The sequence below is a fragment of the Panthera tigris genome, chromosome A2 (genome assembly GCF_018350195.1).
Source record: "Panthera tigris isolate Pti1 chromosome A2, P.tigris_Pti1_mat1.1, whole genome shotgun sequence".
Lineage (NCBI taxonomy): Eukaryota > Metazoa > Chordata > Mammalia > Carnivora > Felidae > Panthera > Panthera tigris.
The window spans coordinates 153,749,294-153,762,298 of record NC_056661.1 but is presented as its reverse complement, the minus strand read 5'-3'; the positions used below and the strand labels follow the sequence as shown (position 1 = coordinate 153,762,298).

Below are 13,005 nucleotides of genomic sequence, written 5' to 3'. Positions count from 1 at the left end.
CAGAGACTCTCTTAAGTCCAGAGTTATCACTGGGGCTCTGTCAGGTAGATAAGGTTGACTACCTCTGTGGCTGGCCTTAGTTCTCAAGCCCTCTGGAAGTCAAACTGGTACTATATGACTCAAAGTCCCTTCTATAAGCCCCCAGGTAAATAAACAGAAATACTCTCATCAGGCAGGACATTCCAAACTTTTAGGGATTATCTCCTAGGAACCAAAGGCAAAGGCCATCCCTTTTTCTGGGCAAGATAAATTCTTTACCGTACACCATATCACTCAAAACTCATGTCTATAATGTACCAAAAAATTGCATAATAGCTTGTCACTGAGTTTTGTAATCAGCTGACGGTTCAGTTAATTTTACCGAGAGCAAAGATTTGGAAACTAGCTGTCTTGCAAAGGTATTTGTTACCCATTCATGAAAGCCCTGTTAAATACCAATAGTGTCCCTTTGGTACCCCAGCAGTTTTACACCTTGGTGCAATGTGTACTATCGTTAAATTTCATGTGGGTAAAAAAGGTATGCTTTTTACAAAGCAGGAGTAGGGCAGTTCTGCCAGGGGAGATGGAAGGGTAGCTGCACACTTGCACCACGTGGTCCTCGAGCACATCTGCTCTCGGGTCAGCACCGTTTCTTACAGCACTGAACAGGGACTAAGAGCAAGTTAAGAGACCAGGCTCGACTGTTCTAAAGTTGATAAGCTCCGGCCTGTAACAAGGGATCTCTTACTGGCTGTCCACCTAGCCACTAGGCTGTCCGTTGGAACTGTTCCCTCTAAGATCAAACCCCCGCCCCCCCTCTCCAAGACTTCTGATGTCTGTCTCTGCCCATTATCAAAAGAGCTGAGAATTAGAAAGTTAAGAAGTTGGAAAAATTATAAATCTCTGCACCCAGGGAAGACAAGCCTTTTTACTTTATTAAACAGAAAACTTCAGTTCCCAGATGGTTTACCTTCTTTTCTTTGGAGGAGGCTGTGATTCTCGTATCTACATAACTAAACGCCCCATATCACCCATTTCCTCAGCAAACAAATTTAAAACGCAGATGCCAAAACAACTCCTAAGAAGGTTAACATTTTTAGTTCCAGCTACATATATATAAAAGACTCAGTATGATGCCCAAGAAGTACTCAGTAAAATACTTAAGTAGAAAAGAGGCACAGCCTGATCTGTGTCTCAGGATTGATTACCCTAGCAGTGGGAAACGGATTGGGGAAGGAGAGACCAGAGACCTGGGGAGCGATTAGGAGACCTTTACAACAGTCCATGGGTCATGAAGTTTTCAGTTGACGGCCCGTGCAGTGTCGGGTCCCCACGATAAGATGTGTGAGAATCAGATTACTAGCGTTGTGTTTCTTAACTTTTTATTAAGGGAAAATGTACACGCAGAAAAGTACACATAAATGTGCAGCTTGTTGAATTCTCAGTGTTGGAGTATTATTCAGTTTATCAGTGCAGTTGTTTGATTTGTTTTTTTTTTATTCCCTCCCCAGATAATTTTTATGGTGGGACGAGGATATCTTTCTCCAGATCTCAGTAAGGTACGAAGTAACTGTCCGAAAGCCATGAAGAGATTGATGGCAGAGTGCCTAAAAAAGAAAAGAGATGAGAGGCCACTGTTTCCCCAAGTAAGAAGAAGCTTGATGTTACCTAAGAGGACAGACTAATACTCAGATGCAGATTTTTAAATACTTTCAGGGGCACACAGTTTTGTGTTTTATGGATTTGGATGCCTTGTGATCGTGTGCAGGCAGCAGAGAAGTAATTGCACAGAGATGATTTTATAAAGGTTGAACAGTGGTACATCTAGAAACCTGGAATCCCAGGACAGAGTATTCAGAAAGACTTGACTTTGGTCTAGCAGTTTTCAAACAAAAATTTTTGGTCTCACACACTTAAAAATTATTGAAGGCCCCCCAAAGAGCTTTTGTTTATATAAGTAGTAATTGCCATTTTAGAAATTAAAACTAAGTTTTAAAAATGTTGATGTTTATTTAAGCATAATAAAACCATTACATGCTAAATAACATTTTTATGAAATTAAAAAGAACTACATTTTCCCCACCAACAAAATTAGACGAGTGGCATTGTTTTACCTTTTTTGCAAATCTCTACAAAAAGAAGACATCTGGATTCTCTGCATCCATTATGCTGCAGTACCTTCCACTGTGTAGCTTCTGAAAACGCTGCTGACTTTTGCAAAGTAATGACAGTGAAAAAGGCAGATAATACCTTAGTGTTACTATGAAAATAGTTTTCCCACAGACTGCACTTTGAGAACTACTGCTTTAATTCTTCTTGGTGGTAAGATAAACACATTCCAAGCTTCCCTACATACTGGGTCTTTTGGAAGAACGTTTCTACCTGGAGCAAAAAGAAAAGGCAGCTGTTCGTACTGTCTGCCTTTCTCTGATTCTTAGAAAATGAATTATCACTTTTGTCTCTTCATGTTATAAGGCTACAGCCCTGAAGTTCATAATCTTTCATTAAGCTTCATGAACTGAAACTAAGTACCTGAACAAACTTAGAAAGTTTAGGTATTATAATATAAATTGAGTTTTTTATGATGCTTAGGAAGTTCCTGATAGCACCACATAAATAGGTCTTGATAAATCAATACAGTTTGCAAGTGGGAAGTGCTAACTCCCTTAATTATCCAGCTACTGTAATCACAGAGTTGGTCTTTTGTGAACCTTCTGCCCTTGAATGCACAGCGCTAGCTGGGTCTCTTAGACAGAAGTCACTGTTACAGGAGCTAGTGGATCTTTTATGCCCATCTAAAGAATTAAAGACCCAGGGCACCTGAGTGACTCAGTTGGTTGAGTGCCCAACTTCAGCTTGGATCATGATCTTGCAATTTGCGGGTTCAGGCCCCACGTTGGGCTCTGTGCTGACAGCTCAGAGCCTGAAGCCTGCTTTGGATTCTGTGTCTCCCTCCCTCTCTCTCTGCTCCTTCCCCACTCACACTCTGTCTCCCTCTCAAAAATAAACAAACATTAAAAAAAAAAAAAAAGAATTAAAGACCAGGGCACCTGGCTGTCTCGGTGGAACATGCGACTCTTGATCTCAGGGTCATTAGTTCAAGCCCCACGTTGGGTGTGGAGCCTACTTAAAATTTAAAAAAAAATTTTTTTTTTAAATAAAGAATTAAAGATAGAATTTATAATTTGAACATATCTCTCAGGGGCTGCCTCAGCGTGGGTAGATCTAGGTTTTACGTATTGGAATTCTAAGTTACTATTTTGAGGAAGAGTTATTTTTTTTTTTTAACCCGGAAAACCACTGGCTGAAGATATCAAAGTACAAGGACCAGTGCTGTTGGCCATTGTCAGCAGGCCCCCTGTACCATGTTCTCATTTCATATTCCAGGTGCCAGAGCTTCCTGTTTAACCTGCTTGGTGTACATTAATAATGCAAATTATATCCATAGGACCACTTTTTTTTTAAGATTTTCTTTTTTTAAGTAACCTCTACACCCAACATGGAGCTCGAACTTAACAACCCCAAGATCAAGTTGCATGCTCTACCAACTGAGCCAGCCAGGCGACCGACCCACTTTCTGAGTGGTATTAAAAGGGACAAAATGTTCATATTTCTTTTTTTTCTTTCAAAATGTTCATATTTCTGAATATAAGTAACATTTTATTCCTTGCATGATGTCAGAAAATGAAATGCATATCTGAATTTTTCAGATTATTGAAGGCTACCTTAAGTACTGTTTTTAATTTTTCATTACAGGATCTCTTTTCACACTATATAAAAACATAAATTTTAAATGGCTAAAGATTTATATGTAGAAAACAAAACCTTAAAATAGGAAGTCATTTTTTATAACCTTGAGATAAAAGGCTTTCCTTATAAGCAAGAGACAAAATCCAGAAATTATAAAGGAAAACATGAGCATGTCTGACTACAATAAAAGTTTTTATGCTTCTGTATAATAAAAATAATATTGAAAGGTAAACATAGAAAAATAATTGTAGCATGTATATAATAAAGTATAAATACCGGTATTATATAAAGGCCTCCTACAAATCAGTTAAGTAAAAGATAATAGAAAATGAGCAAAGGATATGAACTGGTGAATCATAAAGAAATACAAATGGCGAATGAACTTAGGATGTTAAAAGTTCTGGGACAGTCAGTAAAATGTAGAGTAACGGTGAAATACATTTTGATTTTCTCTCTCAGATTGACAATATCCAGCATTGGGAACGATGTTGGGACGTAAGGAAGAGCCTTCCTTGTAAATTTTTTAACAGTGTGGTTGGGAATGTAAATTGGTTTGGCCTTTTGAAAGGACTTGCTAGAATTCATAAACTTAAAATATATATACTTTGTGCTCTGGTAATTCCACTCCTGAAAAGGTATACTACAGAGCCTGCTTCCACAAGTGTTCAGATATAGACAAAAATGCTTACCATTAGGAAAAATTAAAAATCAAGGTAGCTCTCTAGATGGCATGGATGTTAGGGAGGGGGAAAAAAAAGAAAGCAATGCAGAAAAGTATGTATAGAATGATACCACTTTAAATGGTGATGAGGGTGGGGATGGGCTCTGTTTTCATATGTGCATGTTTATGCATAGGAAAGGTCCAGAAGAAAGTATAGACTCTTTAACAGTGGTTACCCCTGGAAGGTAGGACTTATACTTTTTCTGTATTATTTGAATTTTTATTTGTGTGTTATGCTTGTAATTTAAAATGTTTTGTAACATTGCTTCTTTGCCTTATACTAATCATTATACAGATTATAGTTTAACTTTTAAAAAAGTTTTGGTGGCTCAGAAAAATAATAGTGTTGGCTGCTAAAGTTTTATTGAGTACTTACTATATATTCTAGGCATTGTGCCAAGCCTTTTACACATATGTCTCATGATTATGAACATCTGTTATTGTACTGTACGCCTTCAAAGTCATAACCTGTTTCTTTGTACCTTAAAATATGCTGAGTTTCTACATTTTGTGGATTGGTGTCTATTTGTTGTTTTCCTGTCTTCTCCTTCACTCTTGGATTGTCACCTGTCACTTCTCACTCCTGTGCCACTAGCAGTCTGGGTCATTGGGACCCTCCTTTTAATCATGTATGTGTAAGACGTTTCCTATTACTGAGTTTCTTAAAGAATGGGTTGCTCTGATGATTCTGTTTGTGAAGCCATATAGTGCTTTACTGATTTATGCTCCTTCTTCTTCCCAAAAGGGACTGTGGTCTGTGGGATAGGTATATAATTGGTTTAAAATTTTGTATTATTTACTGTTCCAAGGCTGGCAAATAATCTAAAATGTAAATAAAAGCTAACTATAGGTTGCTTTCCCCATTTATTTTACAGAGATTAAAGCCAATGGAGTTTGGTAATAATCTTTTCTTTGTAAGGAAAAAAATACCAATTTCTTAAGCGTTTAGGATAATACTCAAAACAGTGTAAGATTTCAGGTGCTTTCTTGTTAAGTATGATGCGGATATTAAAGATTAACACCACCTAGATTTTCATTCTACTTTTTTCTTTTTTTCTTTTTTTCTTTTTTTTTCCCTTTTTTAGATTCTTGCCTCTATTGAGCTGCTGGCCCGCTCATTGCCAAAAATTCACCGCAGTGCATCAGAACCCTCCTTGAATCGGGCTGGCTTCCAGACAGAGGATTTTAGTCTCTATGCTTGTGCTTCTCCAAAAACACCCATCCAGGCAGGGGGATATGGTGCGTTTCCCGTCCACTGAGATAAGTTAGATGACTGCGCGAGTGCAGGGGGCCGGGGCCAAGGAGGTGGAAATGTGCGTGCTTCTGTACTAAGTTGGATAGCATCTTCTTTTTTAAAAAAAAGATGAACCAAAGAATGTGTATGCTTTTAAAGACTAGATATAATTATTTCCTGATCTAAAATGTATACTTAGCTTTGGATTTTAAATATCCAAGGGTTTTCAAAATGCACAGACATTGCTGAACATTTGCGGTACCTCTTCTGGAGGCTTTACTTCCTGTTACAAATTGGTTTTGTTTACTGGCTTATCCTAATTATTAAACTTCAGTTAAACTTTTCTCCTGCACCTTTTGTTATGAGCTATCACATGTCCCTTAGGGACTCGCAAGAGCAGTACTGCCCCCGTGTATGGGCTTGCAGGTAGAAAGGGGATGACAGGTTTTAACGCCCGTGTGAGGCAAGGCAGTCCGAACAGATCTCATTTAGGAAGCCACGAGAGTTGAATAAGTTATTTTTATTCTTAGTATTTTTTCTATAACTACTTTTTATTATAACTTGGAAAATATGGATGTCCTTTATACACCTTAGCAATAGACTGAATTTCTTTTTATAAATTATGGGTGCAGGTAACGAAAGACATTGCTGAGGAGTGGATGTCTGACATGAGTAATACGGTTGAAGCTTGGATTTTTAGTGGACAAATGTTATAAATTGAGGTTCCTTCTAAGTAGTATTTCCTCATTACTAAAGGTGTCATATACACATGGAAGGTGAATTACCTTACAAATGCATTGCCTCCTCCTCCCCCAAAAAAGCTTAACAGAATTCTGTGAAAGTTTTGGGTTTGTTTGTTTAGATGTCTTTAGTTGCCAAACAGCAAGGTCACAGACTTCTTAAATATTGTTACTTCAGATTACACTTCCCTCTCATGATGCCTATTTTAACAATCCCCTTATCCATGTGTCTCATAAAATTTGTGTTCCATATGTTCTTTGCCCAGAAAGGTTCTTCTTCTTATGAGTGAATGCTATTCTTTTTTTAATCCCATGGTACGAAGTATTTGTTAGAGCTAATACTTAACATTTTCTTATGTAAAAAATGGCTGTATTGTGGCAGTCATTAATATTCTTATTGTGAACCAAAATCTTACTGGAATCAAAAGTGAAAGAGGCAGTATTGCTGGCATCTTATCAAAGAGATTACCATCTCTACTTGTGAGTCAGTGCCAAAAGCCAGCCTCTTAAATACGTTTTCATTTATTCGGTTTGGAACTGTGATGATTTTTAAATATAACGGACAGTTCAGGGTTATGCAGGCACACAGACAACATCTGCGTAAATACCATCCTTTGAAGCCAATAAAGAAGAAAATTGGGAAGACTTTAATGATATTTTAGTTCTTAGGTACCACAAATAAGTTTTTAAAATACTTTCTTGGGACGCCTCGGTAGCTCAGTCAGTTAAGCATCAGACTCTTGATTTCGGCTCAGGTCATGATCTCACGGTTCGGGAGTTTGAGCCCCATGTCAGGCTCTGCACTGACAGTGTGGAGCCTGTTTGGGATTCTCTCCCCCCCCCCCCCTGCCCCTTCCCTACTTGTGCTCTCTCGCTCTCTCTCTCTCAAAATAAATAATTAAAATAAAATAACTTTCTGATTTGAATGGATGAAATTTCGTCCAGGAAAACTACCCAGTGAGAAGCATGGCATACCTTTGGCCCCTTATTTGGGCAGTTTAAGACAAGTAATACCATTCATGTTATTCAAAATGGATTCATGCCTTTCAATTTAGGCAAGAGTAGTGGAAAAGAACATTTCTCACGTTTTCAAAAATAAAAATGAGAAAGGCATAAAAGAATAGAGCATGTTGGAAAACATTAAAGTGTAGGATTTCCAAATCCTCTAGTGACATTAAAGATGTGATTAGTAGTGGGGCGCCTGGGTGGCTCTGTTGGTTAAGCGTCCGACTTCGGCCAAGGTCATGATCACGTTGGGTTCTGTGCTGACAGCTCAGAGCCTGGAGCCTGCTTCGGAATCTGTGTCTTCCTCTCTCAGCCCCTCCCCTGCTCGCTCTCTCTCGCTCTCTCTCAAAAATGATGAGTAAACATTAAAAAAAATTTTTTTAAAAGATGTGATTAGTAGTAATTACTAAATGGGGTTTTATTTATCACAAATTGAATAGCAAGAATGTAGCTGATAAAGTTTTTACATTGGTCTGTGGAATGCTCAATGCTCAAAGCTTTGGAAAGCATTTTAAGGCACAGGAGTCAAATGATCTTTATATTGATACAGTTCTTTCTATAGTTCTTCACTATACTTGCTTCACTCATATTTTCTTTTCTTTGCTCACCGTTTTTACCCCTGACTACCCCCTTCACTGAAAACTACCCAGCAACCCCACTGTCTGCCTTTGACTCCATTCAGCCTCCTCTGCCAGAGGGCATTGCTGAGCTCTTCCAGCCACAGCGTTGTCTCCCACTCTCCATTGTGCCTCCAAAGGGTCACCTGATAGTTCTCCTGTCTTCAAACCCGGCCCCCTGGACGTGTGGTGGAAGAACATGAAAAATCTGGCAGAGCGAGATGTTTAGAAAGCGTAGATGCAGAGGAGTAGGGAGCATTAGAATGACATATGGTAGTCTCCTTTTCTGTTCTTTTATGCTGTATTGTAGATGCTTTCTCCAAATAAAGAAAAATACCGTTTTTCTAACCGTATGTGGAGTCCACCTCTCTGACTAGGTAATTGAAACAGAAGGACATTCGTTCTCTTATGACCTGCTCTTTTTCTTAAAACCTGAACCCTCAGATATTTTTATTAAAGTTGATTTCCTTTTTCAGCAGACAAGCCTTTTTATAAAATTTGGTTTACATGTTAGGCATTTTACTAGTCAAGTGGTGAGGACTAAGATTTTTCATCTTGATTTTTAAGTAGTTGAGGGATCACAACATTTAATCAAATACTTTAGGTTGTTTATTTTCAGATATTAATATTGTACTAGGCATTTACATACTAAAGCATTAGTTAAATCATCCTCTTGGGGGCGCCTGGGTGGCTCAGTTGGCTAAAGGTCCCACTTCAGCTCACGTCATGATCTCACAGTTTGTGGGTTCGAGCCCCACATTGGGCTCTGTGCTGACGGCTCAGAGCCTGGAGCCTGCTTCGGATTCTGTGTCTCCCTCTCTCTCTGCCCCTCCCCTGCTTGCTCTCTCTCTCTCTCTCTCTCTCTCTCTCTCAAAAATAAATAAACATTACAAATATTTCTTAAAAAATCATTCTCTTTAAATACAGACCATGTAACACAGCAACTTAAATGGCCTCTGACTCAAGTGAGTCGCTCTCGATGTAAGGAAATGAACTGCCTTTGTTGCTTAATATTATGAAACGGGTACTTTATGGCTAAAACATTTTATCAGTTACAGTCTGTTAGATTGAGAATTATCGAGTATTTCTATAGCACTTTTTATTTTATTAAATACTTCATCTCTCCTGTGATAATTTCTCTTAAGAATTTAACAAGTCCAGTGTGTCCGTGCCAGAATGTTATACTTTTGAAACTTCCTTAAAGGTCACCACAGAGAAAGAATGGGACTTGCTTTAGTTTCCGATGACTGTCCCCACATCTAAAGCAGTGATCAATTTGTGTGCAAAATAACACTATATTTTTCATAGCATATTTTATCTTTAAGAAGTATACATCAAATTATATGTATGAGAGCCTCTGAAATACATTCAATTCTGGACTAAAAGATAATTATTTTGTAATATCTTAAAACTAGTTAATAAAATCCTTAGCTTTCAAATAAACAAATCTTGATGTTTAGAGTATCTAAAATCACAGGGCCTTCCCAAGTGTTCTCTCCCCTAATCTTAACTAAAGTCACATGGAAAATAGAACTTAGGTTATTCTTAGCCAGAAAAGAGATGAAAAAAAAAGTTTCATTTTGGCCTCTGATTTTTCAGGCAACAGTTAAGTTAATATACCAAGATTTCAAAAAGCCACATAGTATTCTGGGTGTTTCACTTCAAATAATTGTTATTACCTCAAATAAAATAGGGTAGGGGATGGGATAATAGAGATTTCCAGATACGCAAGAAGGAGTATGCTTTTTTTTTCCCAAAAGCAGATCCATCGCCTCTTACCCCCAATTTTTCTTAAATTTCTCCATGATTTCAGGGTCATATATAGAAAGAGTTTTATTGGTCCCTAAACTCTTGAGTTCTTTTTGTCTTTTTTTTTTTTTTTTTTTTTCCTGGACCTGAAGTCTGTTGATGTAAAGAAGTCCATTCCTTTAGAAGCAGCAGACAGTGGTAGAATGATCTTAACTGTTTCCTTTACTGGCGTATGATTTGCAGTTTGTTGGTAAGAGTTTGTCCTTGGGCGGTTGTTTTGTGATTTTTTTTTTTCATGGCTCACATTTTTAAGTTTGTAGAGTAAAACACTTCAACAAAGTGGAGTGCCTAATCATAATTAATGGACAACATCTGAAGATTTTTTCAAGTTATTTTTTAATGCAGTATATAAGATTTAACTTAGAATTTTGTCACTTTTGATACTCTCTCACTTAATAGATTAAAATTTAGCCATTTTTTAAAATAAAGATTTCTAAGTAAATCCTATTTTCACATTGGCTTCCTTCGATGAGATTTAGATTCTGCCAGATACAGTGATTACTAATTAGAATGTTGGAAATTGCTTTGAAGAAATGTATTAAAATACTGGAAAAAATAGCAACCTTAAAACCATAATGCACTCAAGCTATCAGCAAAGGTAGTGTGAATGTTTATACATTTCTAGAGTCGCTGTTAACAGCCTCCTGTGGTTATGCTATATTTGGCTCTCCAAAGTCTTAGTAATTTGGCTAATTTTTTCACTAGTGCCATACTCCCTAATCCTTTTAACTTTAAATATGAGGTAATAATTCTTTTACCCTTCCTTGACCTTTTGACTCACAATGCCGTGGTTACTTCCTTGGTGAAAGGAATCCTTAGATAGAAAGACAGTTTCACTATGTGCAGTCCAATTAGTAATAATATTCAGAATGGGAAAACAAATGATTAATTATTGAAAATTGTTTAGGGGTGTGTTAATAGTGAAGACTCTTCTCTTCCACCAGACTTGCATTTTAACTCTGCCATTTTCTAGCTGTGAGATAGCAGGCAAACTACTTAACTATTCTAAACCCCCAGCTTGCTTCTCTACAAACTAAGAGAAGGAATAGCACCTGCCTTATAATTATTGTGAGGCTCAGATGCAAATGTATGTAAAGTATTGACTGATGCACCTGGCATATAACAGGCATTCAAACAGTCTCATATTAGTCTAATCAACTAATATTACTAGCCTACAGTCTGAGGGTTCTGCCATCCAGTCATTAGCAGTCTGTTGGGATATACCAGTGTTCTCTAGTAACCAGCTGGAATCTAACAGCAATTAGAAGATGGATAGGTTATTCCTAGATTAAATAGCGTATTCATGTTAGTGATTGCTTGGATCCTCATCACACAAGCTGTTACTACTGAGAAACGATGTTAAGGCTGGCTAAATTCCGAGGGTTGTCGGTTATTAACCAACCCCCCAAAATTAACCACAGTGTATATAATAAGAAGAACCAGACTCTAGTTACAAGTAGAAGCTATGAACAAAACGATAGATGAAAAATAATGGCATGAACCCTCAAAGTCGGTAAGCTAACAGAATATAGGACCTCAAAGGGACTTTGTGGTTTAAAGAATTCCTTGTGCTGACAGTAATGTTCAGTCACACGTGCCTATGTGTAATATTTTGGTAGTTTAAAAGGAAATGAACTAGAAAATGGACAGTCTAGATTTTCTTTCCTTCAATCAAATGTGTCATGTGGACAAATCAGCTGACCTCTTAATTTTATCTTTTTTCCAAATGGGGAGAATTCTTGTTTCTTCCTTTCTAATCTAATAGTGGCATTATAAAAATGGAAATGAGTTGATAATTGGGGGGCAAAGTATTCAACAAATCAGACTTACTATTTTACAGTCAGTTTCTGAGAAATTTTGTTCGTCGCAGTGCTTTTCAGCGTGACTAGAACCATAACATGTACATCCCCGCTGGGAAGTTACTTGCAGACTTGATATGTAATTGATGTAACTGAACCCTACTCTCTATACTGTAAATTATCTTCTTTTATGGGTTTCAGCCATTTTTGCTTTTAAATTAGTTATGATGATGCTAGATTTGTATTAGATAGCTAGTCACCTTTCAGTGAGGCTTTTCTGGGTCTCTAGGTTATTTGAGATAACTTTTTTAAAATTAGCTCTTGTCCTCCCTCTACAGGAGAATTTGCAGCCTTCAAGTAGCCACACCATCATGGCAACATCTACTCTTATTTCTTAAGTCTTGTGTTCGTACAGTTTGTTAACATCAAAACACAGTTCTTCTGTTCCTCAACTCTTTTTTTAAAGATACAGAATTTTCAATGCATAAGCTGGTGTGGAACAGAATGGAATTTCCCATCCAACAAAAGAGGGAAGAATGTTTTAGGAACCAGAATTCTCTGCTGCCAGTGTTTCTTCTTCAACACAAATACCACGTGCATACAAGTCTGTCCACTCCCAGGAAGGAAGAGGAGAGAGCCTGAGTTCTGACCTTTTGGTGGTCTGGCATGATGGAAAGGAGCTGCTGCTACAGCTTGGGAGATTGGCTGTGGAGAGCCTGCCGATCGGCTCTGCCCTTCTAACCGCCAGATCCGCGTGTGGCTGGTCACCTGACGGGGCAGTTTGCAATCGCCAAGCATCGTTCTCTTTCCTGTTCTGGGATTTTGTCGCGGAGCTCTTTCCCCTAGCCACCACCGTTCATTTCTGAGGGATGGAACAAAAATGCAGCATGGCCTTTCTGTGTGGTGCATGTCCAGTCTTTGACGCATTTTTATCAAGTGAAGCTGTTTTATTTAAATGGAGAACGAGAGGTGAGGACGAGATCCGTGTTGGTGTAGAGGAAAAGGGGATGCTGCATCTTTTTCCTGACCTACTGGGTTTCTGGCCTTTGTTTCCTTGCTCACTGAGGGTGTCTGCCTAACCGCGCAGGCTGGGACGTGCTGGCACACATTGCCTTCTTTTCTCACTGGGTCCAGCAATGAAGACAAGTGTTGAGGATTTTTTTTTTTTCCTCCACAATGTAGCACATTCTCAGGAAAATACAGTTGATATCTTCCTCCTAAGCTCTTCCAGTCATCAAGTACTTATGTGGCTACTTGGTCCAGGGCACAAATGCCATGGCGGTATCTATCTAATTAAAAGCCTACAAAACTGCTTGATAACGGTTTTGAATGTGAGACATTTATGTAATTT

General features: G+C 38.1%; 1 protein-coding gene across 4 annotated transcripts in view; it reads left to right on the top strand.

Annotated features, from left to right (window-relative positions):
• BRAF (B-Raf proto-oncogene, serine/threonine kinase) overlaps window positions 1-12,113 on the top strand; it is a 166,794-nt gene extending 154,681 nt beyond the window's left edge. For 2 of the 4 annotated variants that reach the window (XM_042973734.1, XM_042973713.1), the window contains 3 exons: window positions 1,491-1,625; window positions 5,536-5,689; window positions 11,993-12,113. In XM_042973734.1, the coding sequence (XP_042829668.1) occupies window positions 1,491-1,625; window positions 5,536-5,689; window positions 11,993-12,015 (312 nt within the window). In that variant the 3' untranslated portion in view covers window positions 12,016-12,113. Of the gene's footprint in view, window positions 1-1,490; window positions 1,626-5,535; window positions 6,028-11,992 lie in introns of those variants that run through there. The other 2 variants (XM_042973743.1, XM_042973720.1) reach the window with 1 other exon arrangement.
• Window positions 12,114-13,005: the final 892 nt, after the last annotated feature.